Source organism: Centruroides vittatus, unplaced genomic scaffold, assembly GCF_030686945.1.
Source record: "Centruroides vittatus isolate TY-2023 unplaced genomic scaffold, ASM3068694v2 contig_9, whole genome shotgun sequence".
Taxonomy (NCBI): Eukaryota; Metazoa; Arthropoda; class Arachnida; order Scorpiones; family Buthidae; genus Centruroides; species Centruroides vittatus.
Genome location: NW_027122589.1, coordinates 238,744 through 260,848, shown reverse-complemented (window position 1 = coordinate 260,848; position 22,105 = coordinate 238,744). Strand labels below are relative to the sequence as shown.

At 32.7% G+C, this 22,105-nt stretch overlaps 1 protein-coding gene across 1 annotated transcript in view; it reads right to left on the bottom strand.

The window, feature by feature from the left end:
- LOC136983968 (very long chain fatty acid elongase 4-like) overlaps positions 1-22,105 on the bottom strand; it is a 47,862-nt gene that overhangs the window by 21,547 nt on the left and 4,210 nt on the right. Inside the window, exons 2-5 of the mRNA XM_067280863.1 lie at positions 17,008-17,096; positions 6,730-6,917; positions 6,476-6,556; positions 6,232-6,403 (exon numbers count right to left, since the gene is read on the bottom strand). Coding sequence (XP_067136964.1) covers positions 6,232-6,403; positions 6,476-6,556; positions 6,730-6,917; positions 17,008-17,089 — 523 coding nt within the window. The 5' untranslated portion in view covers positions 17,090-17,096. The remainder of the gene's footprint in view (positions 1-6,231; positions 6,404-6,475; positions 6,557-6,729; positions 6,918-17,007; positions 17,097-22,105) is intronic.

The window sequence follows — 22,105 nt, the reverse complement described above, 5'->3', positions numbered from 1 at the left end:
GAGGACATAATTGAGCGCTTTTCCCCACAGATAAATAATACAAATGCCGCACTAGAAAGCTTCATTCGGATCGAACAGAGGAAAGGGGAACCGATCCGAAGTTACACTTTTAGACTGAAAACCGCAATGGAGACACTTGAAAAAGAGTTCCCCCCTCTACAAAGACATAAAGGGGAACATGTTGAAAGACCAGTTTTTGCAAGGGCTAATGCCCCACATTCAGAAGGATGTCATCCGAACTGATCCACAAACGTTGGGGGATGCCGTGGAGTTGGCTGAAAGGATAGTGAAGCAAAGAGAGAGATATTCGAAACGAAGCGAGGTTAACTCTTCGGGCATTGAGGAAGAGCCTGAAGAATGCAAAGTTAATAGTGTCAGTGGAGATAGAGGTGACCCTCATCAAGCAGAAATGAAACAAATGAGAGCAGACATCGAAAAACTGACAGCTACAATCGATGCTCTAAAAACTCAGATTGAGGCTAGTAACAGAGAGAGAAAGGCAGGACCTAGGTGTTATAGGTGTAACTCACTAGGCCATATAGCTAGAAACTGTAAATGGCAAAGAGATTTAAACTAGGAAACCCCAATGACGATGGCCAGGGTCAACGGGGTAAATACCAAGTAAAAATGGCCAACAGTTTAACACAAAGTCGTGGTGGATTACCCTTGTGCACAGCGGAAATCAACAATCAAACCGTGAATTTCCTCATCGACACAGGAGCTGAGCGGTCAGTAATAGATGAAGGATTGGTAAGCAGAATGAATGACACTGATGCACGAACCTACCACATTAACATCTTATTAAAAGGAATAAACAGTACGCCGACACTCTGCTCGACGGGAATTGAATTGACCATGGTTAACTCAGAAGGGAGGGAAGTGAACCATGATTTTATCGTTTACAGCATTGAACCCACGAGGGAATACCGTGGGGTATTGGGGATAGATTATTTTTCCAAAGATAGATCAATCATAAAGAAATTAGATGGAATTGTACAAAACCACATGAGACATGCTCCAACGGTACAGACTATCGCCCTATCATGCAATGAAGTGACGAATGACAGATTATTAGACAAAGTGGATCTCTCTGGTGTGCCTAGCCCGTGGAAGGATGAAATAAGGAGCATAATTATAAAATACAGAGAGTGCTTCTCGCTACACGTGAGTGACTTGAATGGGACTTCGAAATTCACTCACCGGTTTAAGATCACGGACAATAGACCTATACACACCCGTCAATATAGAATCCCTCACATCCTGCTACCAAAGCTGAGACAAAAAATTGATGATTACAAGAAGGCTGGCATAATTGAAAACAGCACCTCCCCTGGAACTCCCCAATCCACCTGGTGCAGAAGGACGATGGAGACATCCGATTAACTCTCGACCTACGGAAGGTCAACGAAGTCATAGTTGGCCAAGACTTCCCAATGGCCAGAGTGGATGATATTCTAACCCAGTTCCAAGGTAGTGTCATATTCTCTGTGTTAGATCTCAGCTCAGGATATTACCAAATTCCGATTGATGAGGAGTTGAGAGAGATATTCGCATTCACGACCCCCTCAGGCAAATACCAACTCTGCCGTATGCCGCAAGGGGGAAAGAACAGCGGGCGCTACTTCCAAAAAGTAATGAACACAATCTTGTTTGACATAATCGGAAATGGATGTTATGTCTTTCAGGACGACATCGTACTCTACTCGAAAACGGAACAGGAACACCTCGAACTCTTAGACGACGTCATTCGCCGAATAAAAAAACACGAGCTAAAACTAAAACCCGAAAAGTGTCACCTGTTCGTGAGGGAGATAAAATACCTCGGCCATCTAATTAATGCAGAAGGTATCTCACCGGACCCGAAGAATGTGGAAGCTATAAGGCAGATAAAGCCACCAACCAATGTGAGAGAAGTGAGGAGATTTATAGGGATGATAAACTATTATCGCCCGTTTATGAAGGGTCTGTCTGGGATAGTAAATAGAATAACAAACCTGACTAGGAAAGGTGTTAAGTTTATTTGGACCGATGAACATGAATCTGACTTTGAGAAAATAAAGGCCATAATTTCTGAGGCACCAACACTAGGTCATCCCGACTTTGATGCTGAGTTTCAGCTATATACAGATGCAAGTGACAACTGCATTGGTGCAACCTTACAACAAGAAGGTCCGAACCTGGAGGTAAGGCCAATTGGGTTCTACAGTCGGAGATTAAATGGAAGCGAGTTGAACTATTCAACAATAGAAAAAGAGTGCATGGCACTCGTCTTTGCACTGAGACACTTCCGCTACCTCATCCTCGGCAGGCCAATAAGGATCTTCTCTGACCACCGCCCATTAATGTTCTTGAAGAACATGCAAAACAACAATCGGCACCTAATGAGGTGGGCCTTGGAGGTCTCAGAGTATGATTGCACAATCGGACACGTTCGAGGAGCTGATAACGTCGTTGCTGACTACTTGTCAAGACCCGAGAGCGGAAGTGCAGACGTGGCAAGCAACGAGTGTGAGAACATACATAACATTATAGTGCTTTCTCAGGAAACGGACCCGCTCTTTGGGCCCATAAAACGCACAATACAAGGAAACAGGAAAGACGGCGACAACCCGCCTCTCTCTATTACCGACTTTGACATAATCGACGGCTCTCTCTTTTTCGTGGGAGGCAATGACAGTGACAGGTCCCGCTTTAGGGAGTGCGTAGGGGAGGACGCAATTGAAAAGGTCATTGGCCTTCACCACGATAGCCAGCTAGCAGGACATGGTGGAGTGTATAAAACTCACCAGCACGTGCAAAGGAGATACTATTTCAGGAAAATGTGGGACAGAGTTAAGGAATATGTCAAGTCCTGTACTGTTTGCCAGAAATATAACAGGCATAAGGGGAAGGCGCCAGTGCAGGAATTTAATAAAATCTGTCGCCCAATGCAGGTGCTAGGGATGGATCTGATTGGGCCCCTTCCTAAATCAGACCTTGGAAATAGATACATCCTTGTGGTAATCGACCTCTTCTCGAGGTACGCCGAAGCCATCCCCATCCCACAACAAACATCCGAAATAATCGCTGAGGCCTTGTTCGACCATGTCATTTGCCGATTCGGTTGCCCGCAGACACTGATATCAGACAGAGCAGCAAATTTAATAAGCCGAGTTATGGAAGAACTATGCACCAACTTGAGAATAAGGAGGAAAGTCACAACATCGTATAGGCCCACATCAAATGGTGCAGTGGAGAGGGCCAACAAAACAATAGTAAGCATCATATCGAAGATATCAGATGGCGACAATCGAACCTGGGACAAGTACATACCCGCTGCAATGTTCGCCTATAGGAATAGTGTAAACTCCACGACACATGAAACGCCAAACTTCATCATGTATGGATTCGACCCAGCCTTTCCGCACGAAGTTAACATCGAAACACCAACGAGGGAAAGGTGAGAGTATAGAATCATACCGTGAACAACTTGTGGAGAGAATGCGTATAGTATACGAATCCACTAGGCAGGTTAGTGAGGAGAGAAAACAAAAGGCACGCGAATATTGGAATAAAAATAGGAACGTAAGAAAATTCGTAGTTGGCCAGAGAGTCTGGTTATTGAGGCCCCACAGCGACCCGAAGAGGAAAAAGTTCTCCCCAAAGTACATGGGCCCTTACCGCATTACCGAAATAGTCAATGATGTTAACGTCAGAATCAGTGCGGGAAATAATAACAACAAACAAACCATTCACATAGACAGAATTAAACCTTACTTCAAACCACACCTCGATAGAAACCATAAAAGCCAGAGGAGAGCGAGGGGTATGCAAATGGACCACGGATTAACTACTATGGACGAGGAGGAGGGCGACGAATTTGATCCCCGCATCATCTCAACTACCAGAGGCAGTCGGGAATGCGATCAGAATTCGACAGGGTTGCAACACGAAGTAGCCAGAAGGCAACCGGAAAAGGATCAGCCGGGAGTGGTTCCTAAGCCGTATAACTTGAGAGGTCGGCGCATCAATTATCACCTGTTACACCATGGATACTAGTGGCTTGTCATTATATGTAATGTAACCAAAATACCTGTCAGTGGGGGATGATGTGGTGGGTAAAGCCCCCCATGTAATTATGTATATATTATCATATTTTATAAGTTAACGGTTAGCATTGTTTCCACTAACCCTATCGTTTATAATTTTTTACTCATTTTCTAAAATATTTTTCTCGTGGCGAGTTTTGGGCGAGTGCAAGGTCACCCACCTCGTGTCAAAGGTGAGAAAGAGGATTTTCGGCATTCGAGGGAGGACTACGAGAGGAGGAACACGTGCAGAGAGGGAGAAAGTCACCAAAAAAGAAAAGAACAAGAGAGGGAGATCCAGAGTTGTGTTCGAAGACTGGAGTAATCAAGAGATAAAGTAGTTTTTTTTTTTTTTGGAAGTTTCGTCCCACCGAAGGAGTTCCACGTGGTCAGGTTATGTCCTTTGTTAATCGTCATAGACTTCCTAACTCGCCAAACAAAGAAGAGGGGTTTTCTTATAACACAACTATCCTATACTTCCTTTTTTTTTTAATCTAACTAACATTAGTCATAGTCTAATTTAAGTAGGTTTAATTAGTACTGTAACGCGATTAAAACCGATTGTGAACCAACCGCTTTCGGGGCTTGAATGTTCAATCCGTACTACACGCATTGTGAACAAAAAAAAAAAATAATAATCGGCTTAGCCTTTGTAATTTACGCTGACAAATGAATAAAATTGTTATTACTATCGCTTATTTGTAATACGTGTGTATCCGTAATATTATTCATATAACGTGGTTTTCTTTAACCCGTCAAACCACAGGTTAAGAGAGACTGAAAATATCATATCAAAGTAATCAAAAATCAAGGTTGTGTTGACTGTTTTCTACAATTGTCATGGTATACACATCATGAATTCCTTCCAACTGACCAAGCTGTCAACAAAGAATATTATTTGAGTGTTTTGCATCATTTGCATGAAGCAATTTGTAGAAAACAACCTGATTTGCGGCAAGAAAACTCATGGATTTTGCACCATGATAATGGATCTGCTCACAATGCTCTTGTTGTCCGTTCTGTGAATTTTTAGTCAAAAATTCAACAAATATGGTTTCACAAGCTCCGTATTCACATGATATGGTACTAAACAACTTCTTCCTGTTTCCATAACAAAAATTTCCACTTCATGGTCATCATTTTGAGTTGATTGGTGCCATAAAACAAAAATCACTGAGTCCCAAAAGGGTTTAATAAAAACAACTTTAAAGCATGTTTTGAGGATTGGGAAAAATGTTGGCATAAGTACATTGCAGTGGGAGGGGATTACTTTGAATGGAACAAAATAAATTTTGGTGAATAAATTCAATCTTGCATTTTATTGAACCATTTCCAATACTTTTTAATCACAAGGGTATGTTCCTAGGAAAAAATGGTTTGTTTTTGTATTCCTGACCTACCATTAAATTTTGTCTAAAGAGGGGATGGCATGACGTTGGGGCCACAGATTCTGATCAAACTAGTGCATATAGTGCATCCCCATCAACTAACATGTGTCAAGCAGTAAGATGCCCTACTCCAATTTAAAAATTTAAGTTGAAAATTGCACAATCACTTAAAACCTTTAGAATATCTATTATTTATAGTGATTAGTGGCTATGTGAGGTATGTTAGTTTCTTAATCAAGTTGCGGTTTCAAATCTTGTCAGTATCAATGTGATATTTTTTAAAAATAAAACTATAATTTTCACTTCATTCTTGGTATTTTTAAATTTATTATCCCCAACAACTGAGATAAGCACTTTACTGCTTGGCACATGTTAGTCGTTGGGGATGCACGCACTATATCCTCACTAAGTTTGATCAAAATCAATGATCCCAAACATCATGCTGTCTCCTCATGAGACCTTTTGATCACACTGTATATAATATACTATAGTTTTTCTTTGCTTTAATTCTTAGATATTTAAATTTTTTAAAAATCTCTCTAATGAATTTGATACCATTTATATTCATTGGAAAATTAGAACAAAAAATATTAATATGTGATCTCCAAAAATAAAGTTTTTTCAAATTCATTTAAAAATATCATTTTTCATTCATAAAAATTGTTTTCTATAATAATTATTTTGAGAGAATTTAACTGTAGTTCAACAGTGCATGATCAAAGGAAAACTGCATAATAAAAGTTTTTTATTTTTAGATTAAAAAAAAAATTTTTTACCTGATCCACCAGGTACCCATTTCACTCCAATCCACCATAATCCAAACATTGTTGAATGATGATAAACATGAAGAAATGTGAGTTGATTACTCTTCTTGCGTAGAATGAAGAATACAGTATCAAGAAATTCAACTAGTTTTGAGAAATAGTACCACCATAAAGCCTTTGCAATCTAAATCAAAATATTACATTAGTAACTGATCGTATGTATATCATGACATTATGTTTAACAACATTATCTTACCCTGACTTCATATGGATTGTCAGAATAATCAACCAGCTGGCAGGACCAGTTGTATTGACGTTTCAAGGCACAATGATATAACTTAAATATTAAAATACAAAGATGAAATGAAGTTCTTAGAAATCTGAATTTTCAATGTACTACCAATATCTGATTAAAAAAAAAATCAAACTGCTTCAGACATGCAATTTAATCAATAAGTTTAGGTATAGTAGTTTGGTGAAGGCATGCAAATAAACAGCACATATCCATACCTCAACCCCAATATACAAGTTCAAAAGCATGACAGTAAGATTATAGATCACAAGAGTCCATTTAAGTTGAAAAGGTTCTTTATTAGACATTAACTGAGGTCCCCAATGAATTGTTAATAGGTAAAGGATGATAAGTATTATGGTTGGCAAGGGTGAACTCATTAAAGGCCAATCTGCAACCCTTCTATCTGCAGTTAAAAAATTAATAAGCACATTTATTAACAGCTTGATGTTATATATTATTTACTTTAAGCCTTTTATGCAATATTATATATGTAATAAGAACATTTACAATATTGTATTCTTATATCAGAAAAAAAAATCTTAAAATGCAGTGATACTTTTTAATCTTCTAATGTTTTCAGTCATTTGGATAAAAGTAGTGATTGAATGGCAGTTTTCATTTGAAATGAACAGAACATATTTCTGACACACACAAAAAGTATTAAACATATTATATGATTATAACACTTATGTGTAGTGGCGTTACAGGAGTGGAGTCTTGGAGAATGAACTCGTCCGCTAGCACTTTCAGTAGTATACAACTACCGTCTTCAGGCGATCTATTGAATACAACAGTTTAAGATTTTTGAACGCTAATCCAACAGTTTCACAAATTTCAGATTTTCAAAATTATCAAACAATATTTCCAATGCTTTAACAGATTTTCCGGATGAGTTCATTCTCCAAGACTCCACTCCTATAACGCCACAACACATAAGTGTTATAATCATATAATAAACGTTGGCGTGAAGTGACATTGTATTATATCATTAAACATATTAAAAAGTATCACTGCATTTTAAGGAATTTTGTGGTGTGGTTATTTAATGCAAGTGCAGTATCCAAAGAAGTACAGGTACTCCTCACTTTATGACCTATCTGCTTAACGACCACTCGCACTTACGACCTGCAATTCGGGGAATTCCCTTTCTCAGCTTGAGTGTCGGTCAATAGCGAATGGTGACATGCGCACTAAGCGTACTATAATAGTCTTATAGTACTATAATAGGCTAATAGCGTACTATAATAGTTTTTTTTATGAATAAATTTGAAGTTTGTTGCATAATTTGGATAATTTTACAATCCTATATTCCCGGCGCAAGTTCCTCGCTTATCAACCAATTCACTTAACGACGTAGTTGTCAGAACGGAACTCGGTTGTAAAGTGAGGAGTACCTGTATTGTGTTCTTAATCTACATTTCAAAAAAATGTTTATTTCAGTATTTAACACATTAAAATGCTATAAATCTACTAAACTGCCGTATGAGATCAGGCTATAATAATTATAAATTACAAATAAATTTGACCCTAGAGGAAGGCATTAGGCACCATCTTGTATTAAATTTAGTAATTATAATTTAATTAAATAATTTTAGATTAAACTGGAAGAAAAGAATTGGCTCAGAGTGGGACTCTAACCCACACTGCCACTTACCATGCAGATATGTTGCCAATTATGCTACCCAGACCACCAGTAGGGTCAGGATAGCATAATTGGGACACCTTCCCATAGGGTCAAATTTATTTGTAATTTATAATTATTATAGCCATTATTTAGCCCGATTTCATATGACAGTTGTAGCAGATTTATTGTAATGTATTGGATTTAGTAAAGATGTTTATATTAAAATGCTATTTTATTAAAACCTACGATAAAAACGCATCTTTAATAATCCAGCAAATAAATAGTCAAAAACGTTTTTATATTATTAATGTTTCTTAACGATCTTCTTCAGTTAACATACAATAGAAGATAAAATCGAACACCAAAATAGAAAGTAAATATGAAAATAAAAAATATAAATAATGGAAATGTAGATGCGATGGATAAAATAAATGAACACAGAAATAATACAAATTAAGCTGAAAATGTCCCTTAATAAAAAATTAAAACAAATAAAGTCTCTTAATATCATTAATTTTTGTAAAAGGATCTCCATGTGGTAGCTAAAGCATCCGCATCTCTATGGTTGATGCAACCAGTTGTCTTGTATGCTTTAAAGATCTCTAACTTTTCCAGATATTTCATTGTGTGTAGATTTGTTGTTGGCTTAATTATTTCCACTCGATCCCAATGGACTTGAATGTCTTGTTGTCTTGCGTAAGCTGATAACATGGTGTTGTCAAGGTTCTTATTAATTGTATATTATTCTTATACATATTCTTATACATATTATTCTTATATTCTTATTAATTGTATATTATTAAATTGTATCTTATTATTGTAATTTATGCTCTTTGAGACGTTGCTGCAAGTTGTGTATCGTTGCACCCACATAGACAGATCGAAATTAAAATGTTAATCGTGCAATGGTATAGAATAGATCCCTGAGGTAGATTTTCAGTCATATCACTTCTTATCATTTCTTAAGAGCATGAAAACCATAGGATTGCATCAATATATCACCTGGAAATTATTAGTCTTGGCCGTTTTTTTTTTTTTTTTTTTATATTGTCTTAAATACAAGACATAATTTAAAACTATCCTTTGTTTTCGGTCCACCGTAGGATGCTGTTGTTTAGTTGTTTGGAAAGTTGTGATTAGTTTCTCTATGATTTCCTTTCAGTAAACCTGTTGTTCTGCAATCCTTAGAATGTAGTTTAGCTCCATTATTGTGTCTTTTATGTTTGTACAATGCATATAAGCTCTTTTTATCCAAGACCTAAAGGCCGCTAATTTGATGTGATGCAGATCGATCGAATTATGCGGAATTAAAGTGGGTTGAAAGCATGGTTTTCTGTATATGCTGGTCCAGATTTCTCCCTGTCTGCAAGTGATGGAAATGTCCAAAAAATTTACAATACTTTCATTCTCCTGGTCCACTTGTAGTAATAAACCGTAAGGGTTATTATTGATCATAGCCAAAAATTGCTATAGGTTAGGTTTTCTTTGCCACAAGATGAATATATCATCAATGTATCTGGCATACAAAACAATAAGGTGTTGAAACCTGGGTAGAATTTTGTTTTCCAGTTGCTGCAAGACCAACTCACAAAGAATCACCGATGTGAGACTACCCATAGGTACGCCTCTTCCTTGTAAATATACCTCATTCCCAAATTCAAAAACGATGTATAACATACCAGGTGCTCAAGTTCTAGTATTTGATTGTGATGTTGTGGGGCATTTTCAACATTGGCAAATAAAAAATCTCTTACTGCAAAGAAACAAAGAGATAATTTTATAGATGGATACATCAATTTAAAGTCCAAGACTGTCATATATTCATTGTCCATTACAGAAATGCCTTTGAGATTCTCTATGAGTTGTAGTGAGTTGTTAATCGAGAGTGGATGGCAATGAGCTTTAGATTGGAAGAATTTGACCAATTGTTTTTTGATTAAGAAAGTTGGAGAGTTACATTTCTCGATTACTGGATGTATTTAGTATCCTAATTTGTGCGTTTTGGTGAATGCAAATATGTTGTTCTTGGTGCACAGACTGTGGAGATTTGCATGTGTAAGAGTTGTGCTAAAGAAGTGAAGGTGAACCTTTTAACTCTTTGCTGTAGCATTTCTAAAAAATAGACAAGTGCCAGTTGACATTCAGTGCTTGTAATATATTCATGTAATTTCTCGTTGTAGGTTGATCATTTTACCAATACCACTCCTTTCGATTTGTCAGCCTTCATCAGGACTATGATATTTTGTTCTAACCATTGGCGTGATTTCTTTACGATGTTCTGAAATTGTCATGTGTTTGAATCATTGCTTTTTATTTCTTTTGCCATTCGGAATTTGGTTTTCCAATGAACAAAATCCTGACTTGTTTCATTCATGCCTTTAATGATCAATTCAATATCCGGTATGAAGGTCTTTGGCATTGGCAAAGGGGCTGGAGCATAAAGAGGACTGTAATCTACGGCTTCCAAAATGCATTGTGGGGGTATGATGTTATCCCATGCTGTGGTATGGGTGTTTCTGCTTTTGTCTGGTTTAATATTCTGCATTCGGAATATCCATCTTAGTTTCTTCATGTAATTGCATTTTAAATTTCTTTTGACATTCAGTGTCAATCTAATGACACTTTTATTCATAATCGCTAGGAGTTGTGGGTCCTGTTCATAAAGATAGTTCTCCAGTTTTGTCAGCTTGTACAAAAGAGTGCATGTTTGGTGTCTTGTATTCCTGATAGCCTTTCCAAAGCACAGCTGTCTCAGTTTTGGGATTAGCGAATTACATCCTATGGATAATCGTATGCAATAAATAGACCGTGCATACACACTTCTAACTGTAGTGCACACGTGTTTCTTTTAGAATTCTATATTTTAAATTACAATATTAAATTATTTGCTGGAGTGTTTAAAAAGGTAATAATTTGTATAATTCTTTCTAATTCCAGTATAAGTTAATATTTTTATAAATAGACATTGGAAAGACACCATTAAGGTGGAATTGAGTTAGGAAATCAAATTTAGTCCTTGCTTTACATAACTTAAAAGTCAGTTTCTTTTTTTTCATATTTGCATTCTATTTTGGTGTTTGATTTTATCTTTTATTATATGTGTGATGATTGTTAGGGGGTTAATTGATTCTGAACCCCACTCCTGAAAATCAGATACGAGATCTCAACTGAGGGTGGCTAGTAGCTTTTTGACTTGTCCACCACTTAATTGGTAAACTCATCGCTAATCGACAAGCTCTTGTAGGTCATAACCAATGGCTTCCATCAAATTGTGATATCAAAGGTCTGCAAGGATCCTGATGGTTCGTCTTCTCCTGACACCAGTTAACCCATTAATTTAGCGGGTTAACACACTATGAAACATCTCGCAGAATAACAAGTGGGAGGGATCGCGAGTAGGTTGGAAGAAGGTCGTTTGGCATTGAGTCAGAGCACAGTCCATTTAACAAGTAATAAAACTTAGATTTAATGAAATTCAAGATAAAATAAAAATACAAATGAATACAAAAATGGATCCTACTATAAATGGTTTACGACTTACACTATCTTAAATCTAATGCCTAGCACGCAATGAGAGAGAGCTTACAATAATATTCCTGAGTTTCATAATACCTCATTACATTTGTAGATTCTAGACGTTTTTTATTTAGAGTTCATAGTCTTCTTCAAATGGCACATTATTAAACCTTTAATCTTCTACTAATAATAGGCATGCATATGGAGGTCCCTTATTCATTTCTTCTTAGGTTGAACTTAAAATTAGACTCGTAGTCAAATATATGTATGGAGAACCCTCACTTGCTTTAGTGATGAAAGCTGTTGGTGAACTTCTTCTTCAATGTATGTGGAGAACCCTACTACACTTCTTCCTATGTGGAAAGCTTTCAGCGGACTCCTAGATTTTAGCACAAAATCCATTAATATTCTTCATTACCCAATCAAATTACTTTAATTCCATCACATGAAAGGGGTAAAACTGTTGATGTGTCATGAATCTCTATGATTGAAACAATGATAAAAGTCAACAGAAAGGAAATCAACTTCCTTTCTAACTAAAAGGGGGATGAAAAATCCCATTCTTTACCTACAGAATTTAAAGAGTTTAAGTCCATTATTAGATGAATTTAGTATAACAATCAAGTTAGTCTATCCTCTAACATATATAGGTTTAAATTTATCACACTTATATATGCAAATAATAACAGTTTGACTAAAAGAGGGGTAAAATGAAAGTATTGTGTGCTTTCTGTTATCAGATCGTTTTATGTCAAACTTCCTCCTAACTTTTAATATAATCTTGTTAGTTAAATAATCTTATAAGTTTTTAAATAAAATATAATAATTTTAAATAATTTTCAAAACAATAAGCCCCTATCCTCGCATATGTTAACTGAAGATGATCATTAAGAAATAGTTGAAAATATTTTTATATTATTAATATTTATTTGCTGGATTATTAAAGGTGTGTTTTTATTCATAGTATATTTATCTAGTTCAGTACGTTATATATTATTATTACAACCTACTGATAGAAAAAAAATAAGTGTTTACCTCCAGAGCAAAGATCTAAGGATCCAAAAACATTTGGGATTTGTATATCAGTAGGTTCTAATAAAGTATTTTATATTTTTTAGAAATTTTTAATTTCATTGGGTTACAATTTGAAAAAATTGTACACCTATAAATTTCCACTGTCATCCATCCCTCTGTCTTTCTTTAATCTCAAGAAAAGAGTTAGCTAGATGAAAGAAGAGACCATATGGAAACCTTAAGGGCAGGAGGCCCCGATTAACTACAGTATATATAAATGTCCAATGCAAACCAGAAGTCACATTATTTCAACTCAAAACTTTCCCCTGAAAGTAGTTAATAAATGACCAGAATAACTCTATTGTTAAAGGAAAAATATGATGTATAGAGCAAGCCACTACTAATTTCAGGTAAAGATCATATATTTTAAATTAAAAAAATTAAAAATATGATTAAAATTTGCAGCTTGGAATTGTGACAATATCACAATAAATAACTGCTTGTTTAAGAAGTAAATATAATTTCAAAAAGGCAAAATAGAAAAATAACAAACATTTTTAGCCATTTACATTAAATATTCCAAAATATATTACTAAAGTCAAAGTTTTCTTTTATTTGTTGTTGACATTACTTTAAAGAGATGCTTTCCAAAATGAAATATACATTTTCTGAAAAAAATCAGGTAAGAGAAACTACATACTTTTCATGATGACTACTATATCACTAGTAACATTTTATAACCAAAGTCACTCAAATACCTACAAAACATCCAGTGTAAAATTCATGCTTTATTCCAAAGTGTCACACATCACTAGTTTATTTTATTTCAAAGTGACTGACTAATTCCATAAGCAAATCAGCATTCCCTGAAGTCATGTATCAAAATGCTGTTGTTCTATATTCAGTGGCAATTGAAACCTAAGCAGTAAAACATTTTTGTGTCCTTTACATTGAATTTTGGCATCCAACGTCATTTGATTTTAGGTAGTGTGCTAGATATGAAACCAAGTTACACCAAGCCAAAATGTGACCATTTTTCTATAGTTTGTCATGTATATCAGCTAGGTCTGTAATAAACTGAAAATCTGCAGCAAAAGGTTCTTTCAAATCAAGGTGAGTTTTAAAATAATTAATGCTAAGGTTATTTCTGTGAGGGGAAGTTAATTATATTGCTTGACAAAATATTACTTTTTTCTTTATTTAAATATATTTTTATGTTGTACTGTGGTATAAGTAATTTCTTTCTTTTCACAAAATAAAGCAAACAATGGTGAAAATCTAATTTTTATATACAATAAAATTACTGACATTATTCATACAATAATTACACTAGGTTATAAATTATGTTAAGCTTTATACAGTAGGCTCCATTTATTTTAATCACTGATTTCTTATCAATTATTTGATGTTATCAAAATTAGCAGTCCCAAAACAAGTTAAAACACACTATCAAAACTGTTCATCATAACTAGAGTTTAGTTATAGTTATAATCATCTTTGAGTAAATAGATATTTTTAACCTGTTAAAGTTTGAATCTAAAGGCTACAGCTATGCCATTGTGGCAATTTTATTTTATTTAGGAAATTACAAACATTCAGTAATCTTAAAGAAAAGACAAGAAAAATGAAAAAAAACATTATTATTAAAATGCCGTAATATACAAAATAATGGGTTATAACAGAAAGAAACTACAAAAGCACATCAAGAACATTTTTCTCTACCAGTTCTTTTTCTTTTCAAAATTAAAGCAGTTTGAATTTACTGCAAGTCTACACCTACTGCCATTTTGTTATAATGTCATTAAGAAAAGATACAAGTACAATAGTAATTATTTATAATTATTATTGTTGAATTTTCTTTATAAACAGTAAAATTGATTCTATAAAGTGAAAAATAAATGCTGGAGGTTGCAGACATGATTCGATTAGAAAAACATTAACTGAATTAGATCTTATTTATATTACTTGGATTCTATTTTTTATTACATTTTTAATTCTTTCAAATAATTTTGGAACATATCTTAATTTAATAAATTTTTTTCTCTTTATCTATTGATTTTGGTTGTTTGTCATTATCTAGTTTTCCAAGCCATTTTTTTATTATACTTCGAAAACTAGATAATGACAAACAACCCAAAAAATTTATTAAATTAAGATAGGTTCCAAAATTATTTGAAAGAATTAAAAATGTAATAAAAATAGAATCAACTTAATACCGAGAAAAAATAAATTCAACTAAAAAACAATTATGTTACAGAAAAGAAAAAAATATGATATAACAGAGGAGAAAGGAATAGTGTATTCATTTGATTGTAATGTAATCCAAAGAAAACATATATAGGAGAAACTAAAAGAAAATTAAAAATAAGATTAAGTGAACATATCAGAGCAATCAGAGGAAACTATGCAAATTCAGCAGTAGCTGACCATTGTAATACAGAAGGTTGTGCAATTGATCTAAATACGGTAAAAATCAGGAAAAAGGAAAAAAACAATTATAAAAAACAACTGTATGAGCATTTAAATATAATTAGGCAAACTAATAAAATGAATAACAACAATGGTAGAGAGATCAACCAATGGTTAAGCATTATAAGAAGAGGGGAGGAAGAGGTATAAAAGATGTGATGAGAACGAATTAGAATAGAAATTAAGTAGAAAAGAATAAACAAAAAGAAGTAAGTCAATTGAAATAATAATATTTTAGATAATAATTAAATTTATTATTTTAAACTGATTTTAATGTATTAAAATTAGGAATGTGTCAAATTGTATGGTTGCTGTGGATTGTAAATTTAATTGGAAATGTAAAGAAGTTCGGAAATACAGAATTTGTAAGAATTTTTAATTTATTGTTGGGAAATGTTTTGTGTTTTAACTAATTTTAGTCATAATTGTACCAAGAAATGTTTTTTATTGTTAATTGTAGAAAGTGTCGTTTAAAAGCCTGCTGAGGAGGGACGAACAAGTCCAAAACGCAAGTTTAAAGTATATTTTTGATCTGTAAGACTAAATATCTGCATCCATATTTTCCAGAATAATAAGTCCTGTTAATATATAGAAAGTACTAGTATACAAAATAAATTTTAAATTAAGCCTAGAGGATTACTTACAAACCAGATGTGCTTGTTTTTGATCACTTCAAAGCCCCATGTTACACAAAGTGCAAAAGCAATCACAGCAGACTTGAAAACCCAAATTGCTGTGATTCCAGGAGGGCTAACCAGCCAACTGAACTTCTTGATGTATCAGTAACAAGACCTTTAATGCCCTAATGAAGAAAGAATGGATATTGTGTATGCAGTCAACTGGTAGTGATTCAATACCTACAGGCAAAAATCAAGAAAGCATCCATTGCCTAAACTTGTGATTGGATCCTAATATTGTAAAATGGTGTCAAGGAGGAAGTGATTGTGAAATCATTTTTAAAAAATACAGCATTGCTGATGCCACATTTTTAAATGATTTCAATGATGAATGGATCTAAGGATGATGAAATTAATGGGATGAGGGAAATGACTCTTCAGAAGACACCAATAATGTAGAAATTAATGATGACGACGATACTTCTGATATTGACAGTAATGAAGAGTTCTTGGCCTTCTATGTGAAAATACCATAAATTTGTTCCTGTACATAAAATATTTTGTACCTTGTATCTGTTCTTACGTTTTGTAATTATTTGTTACATAAAATTTCTTGTGCCATAATAATATGTTAAAAAATAAATACCAAAATTCTTTTATAATACAAAAAACAAGTATCTAAATATAAACAAATAAAACTTTTAATTAAAAAATTAAAACAAAAGATTTTTTTCTGAAAGTTTGGACCAAAAACCATAGGTGTGCATTATACAGTAGAGAGTCGTTAATCGGAATCAATTGGGGACTGGGGTTGTTCAGATTAGTGATTTGTTCCGATTACCAATTATATATGAAAAAATATATTAACCTGTCCGATGTTCAAATTTTTCTCTGTTGCGTGTCGCTTCATTTTGAATTTTTGTCGATTTTAAGCCTAACGAAAATTTTTATAATAATAATCGAGGCTATCGTATCGTTAAAAATTATTTTTTCATTTTGTACAAACAAAATAAATATATTGAAGAATATAAAAACATGAAAATTATACTTTAGAAGTAAATCTAGTACCAAAAACGTTCGATTCAGCACGACACAGTCCGACTGAAAATCGTTCTGATTACCGGCGATTCCGATTACCGGGGTTCCGATAAATGACTCTCTATTGTACATGGAAAAATATGTAAAGCAAAAGTTAATTCTAAAAATATTGACAAATCATTATAGCATAAAACACAATATTAGTATTAACATACCTGCAAATGATAAAGTCCATTTGTAATTATCATGTAAGTGTGTTATACTATGAAGTACATCATCAAGCCCAGGTATATCCATGTTTGATCTGCTAAAAATATCAGTTAATATTAATATAATTAAATTAGAATAAGATAAAATATTATCATTCAATAAAATCTTTAAATTAAATTGTGTGTAAAATCCAAACTAACATACATCCCTTATAAAACTGTTAGAACAAAAATAAAACCTTTGTATAACTCATCCCATTGTATACCCCACACACATGGGAGCACCGATTTATCTAGAAGCATGAGTTTATTATTGACGTTTAAAATCAACATATAATCCACATTCTTTTTCAAACTATGTTTTATAAAATGTAAAAACACTAGATACCAAATAATGTTTTAAAAATTAACCACACAGCTGTCTATCAGAATTATAGAAAAGGCTTATTTTCTCAAATACTTTCAATAGTATATAACTGTCCTCTTCAGGCAATATCATTCACAGAGAACAGAGCACTACTATTTGACAAATGGAATAAAAAATACAAAGAACATTGTTTTAAAATTGTTCCTCACAACTGAACACAGAACATAATTGACATATACAAAATTACAAAAACAACCAGAGTACACAAATGTTGTGCATAATAAGCATACAACAGAAAATCAGAATTCTGTTAATTCTTTTTTCTGTAAGCCTTTTTAATAATAGCTGAGAAATGACTTCAAAGTAAACAAATATCTAAAATGCACTGGTAAAGCAAACTACTGTATTGTGAAATGGGTAGGCTGAAATATTAAACAATGTGCATTGTCAGTTAAAACATTTTTGGAGATTATAACTTAAATGAAAGATAAAAACATTATATTTATGTACAGCACACTGAGTATTAAGTTCTAAATTATTTTTATTGAAAATATTTATACATGTTTTATAGTGTTACTGTGTTGTATATAGTATTTTTCAGCCACAAATAATGCCTCAGTTTTATCTTTACAAGGACAAAAAATAACAGTTAATTCAATTGATGATTTTCCCATGAATGGTAAATGGGAATAAAATTCATATTGTTTGTTAAACAATACTACAGACATGAATGCTTGCTATTCCAAATACTATATTTTGTAGCATGCTGTTTTCTACATTAAATATGAAATTAAATCCCAAGGTATGGTCATATTTTTTTCTTCTTCTGTAGATAAGTTCCACAAGTCAGTTTTTTGTTTGCAAAATTAATGCAGGCCTATTTGCATAAAATAATTTACAGTATTTCATTGTTTTATTGGGAGATAAAATATAAATGTTTACAAAATACAAATACTTGCAAACCTTCTTTCTGGTTCATCATTAAGAAAAATTTTAAATTTCATGAAAACTTACTCAAATATTTTGTCATGTTAATGTTTCTTGTAAGTTATTTCTGATGATAAATCAAAATGTTTGAAAGTATTTGTAATTCTGTGAATGTTTTATCTTTTCATTCCTTCAATAAAGTAGTGTAATAATGCATTTTGACAGTGGTGCTTTATTCTATGGGACCAAACCAATCTAAATATATAAAATTACTTGTCCTGACTGATTGGTTCATCATTGCCCTGGGCAAACCGCTGAACCTAGAGGTGAAATTTGGTACACAGAGTACATCATGATGCACACTAACAAGGGGAGGGCACGACCTGGGAAATTCACTTTGGGATGAGACTTGGTATATAGGTAGTACTCCTTTCGGATGTTCAATCCTCAAAACAAGAAAGTGCAATGGCCAGCCAATTTTAAGAAAAAGGCCTTTAAAAATTTGAGCTCAGCTTATGTACTACTAAGTTTCACTAGGTTAGCAGCTGCTGAGCAGCTCAGTTGACATCGTTCTTGGCTACCGCCAAGTCATTCAGGGTTCAAATCTCTGTCTCGATTAGTATTTTTTTTTTCTTTTTAAAGATTTTTAAAAAAAGTATTTTGAATATATATAAATATTAAAATTTTATTATAATAAATAATTCCATTTAAAAAATGTTTAACACATATTACATGTCATTTTAATTATAATAATACAAAATAATTAATAAGTATATTAATAATCATCATCATCAACTGTTGGTAAACATAGTATCTTCATTCACAGACATTTTACTGTAAAATATTGAAACTATTTGTATTATGGTGTGATATATTACGGAACACTATGATCTCTTCGAAATCCAAAAGTAAACTGACACTCCAAATATCAGGTCAGTCCATAAGTCCATGCGCATTTTTATGACCTTGAGAAAAATCTTGTTTTGCTGTTGAAAATGTCAGTCTAATGTGATACTTTTCACACTGAAGTGTTAAATTGGATCTCATTTATATAATACTGTTGGAATTGGAAACATTCTAGTTGTTTATTTTTGTTAAAATGGAAGTAAAGAATGAATATAAAAAACATGTTTTATACTTTTTATTTTTAAGTGGTGAGAATTAATAAGAGTAGTAACCTTTGAAAAATTTGATACAATAGAATAATAAATGAAAACTATTGTTTCATAACTAATTATTTATAACTATTATTATTAATTATTTTGTATTATTATAATTAAAATGACATGTAATATGTGTTAAACATTTTTTTAAATGAAATTATTTATTATAATAAAATTTTAATATTTATATATATTCAAAATACTTATTTTAAAAAATGTTTAGAAAGAAAAAAAAATACTAATTGAGACAGAGATTTGAACCTTGAACGACTTGGCGGTAGCCAAGAACGATGTCAACCGAGCTGCTCAGAAGCTGCCGACCTAGCGAAACTTATTAGTACATAAGCTGAGCTCGAATTTTTAAAGGCCTTTTTCTTAAAATTGGCTGGCCATTGCGCTTTCTTGTTTTGAGGATTGAACATCCTAAAGGAGTACTACCTATATACCAAGTCTCATCCCAAAGTGAATTTCCCAGGTCGTGCCCTCCCCTTGTAAGACAGGATTTTTCGAAATTCCCTGCAGGGAGAGAGGGAGAGGATTAAGGTTTAACCTGAAGAATGGCTTCCTTCTACTGTACTATTTTAGATGCGATTTTTTTTCCCCAACTACATTTGGTCTTCATTGAGTACTTAGGCATATTAAATTGATAACATTTCAGACATTGTTATAAATATTTTTATATATTTTGATTTTTTAACCAAATGTTCAAACTGTTTTAAATTCGAATTTGTTATTGCATATTGGTTCGATTATAGAATGATTGTAAACATTCCAGAAAATTATTCAAATTGAAAACAGTTTGTTTGATTCTAGGAAATTCTCATCATTCTCAGCAGTAGATGTTATATAACAATTACTATGGTTGTTGAAATACTGAATATAAATGGCGTTTTCTTGCAAAATCCGCATGGGCGAAGTTGCGGGTAACAGCTAGTCTTTTATAAATTCATTACTATACAAAGAATATCAAAATTTAAATTTAGTGCTATATTTTATGAGGCCCCCAAATTGTCAGTGTGGCACAGCAAAGAACTTAACCTTCTAGAGATTGCATTAAAACACAAACAAGGAAATTGGGGATTCCCCAAAATTCTCCTAAAAAATGTCTTAAGTCTACACTGGGGCCCCCAATTCAAATTTGCATGGCCCCATTAAGCTATAATATGCTACTGAATTTTGAACATTTGAAGGTTACTTTGACTTTTTAAAAATCTTTTACAATGGAATTTGTACAAAATCTAGGTCAAAATCTAAGTCAAAGATAAGGTAGATGTAACTCTGCATGAAAAATTGGCAGTAAAAAAACAAATATTAAAAATTTGGACATATATTTCTATAATGTCCAGTACTAAACTGAGTACTTATATTAAAAATGTATTTGCTTATTCAACACAGTTACAATATTATAAATTAATAATAAAATAAGTAACTATTTTATTTAAACTTAAACACTTAAGTCAAGCTCAAGTCCAAACTATTACTAAATAGTATCTGAAGTATCAATGTGAAAACAAAATACACTCAAACCTGTTTTTGTGCGGTCTTTTTTTGTGCGATTTTTTATGTGCAATGTGTTTTGTGCAATTATTTTTGTGCAGTATACCAATTTGATTGAAATTCATATACCGCACACAAAAAAATCACACAAAACAAATCGCACAAAAAAAGACTGCACAAAAACAGGTTTGAGTGTAATACAGAAATTAAAACTAATAAAAATGATTTATTTTCCTTAAATGAAAAAGGAATAAAAAAATCATATAAATATAAGATTTATAAATTACATAAATTGCACCATTTGAAATTTAATTTCCATAAACTAAAACATATAAAAGCCATATAGCAAAAATTTATATAGTTTATTTAATCATAAACTTATTGGGTGGCAGTTTTCAAATTGCAGATTTACATATATAGTTAATTGGGCCCTCCCTGCTCCTGAGCTTTCCATATCTGGTCTCGACTTTCATTTATTTAATTCTGTTCATGAAATTCCTAGTGGTGTTTGTCTATCCTCCTTTAATTTCAAGAACAGAGGTGCTTTATTCTATTGTTATTGTTTATGATGATAGTAAATATTACTATAAAAAATTAAATTACTAAAGTGAAAGTTGAGACCAGATTCAGAATTTAAAATGGCATGACAATCACAGACATTAATTTTAATCTATAAATATGAATGCTTATTGTTAACTTTTCAGCAATTCTTGGTTGTGAATTATGAATATGAATGTTAATCAAATTACAATGATAGTAAATATTACTATAAAAAATTAAATTACATAAATGAAAGTTGAGACCCGATATGGAAAACTCAGGAGCAGGAGGACCCAATTAACTATATATGTAAAGTATGTTTACAATTATTAAATTATACACATATTATATACCTCAAATACAGATATGAAAATAAACTTTGAACTAGTCATAATAAAAATTAGAAATTTAGTTTACTACATAATCTTCTGTTCTAACATCTTCATATTTATTATTTATAGAAAATGCACACATTCTATTGTTATTGTTTACTACATAGGTAATTACTTTTTTAAATAATATCAAATTTTCCTGATTGGCTACCTCCAATATTATAACTTTTATAGTTTTGGCAACAATTCTGACTAAACATTTTTATTCATACAAAACA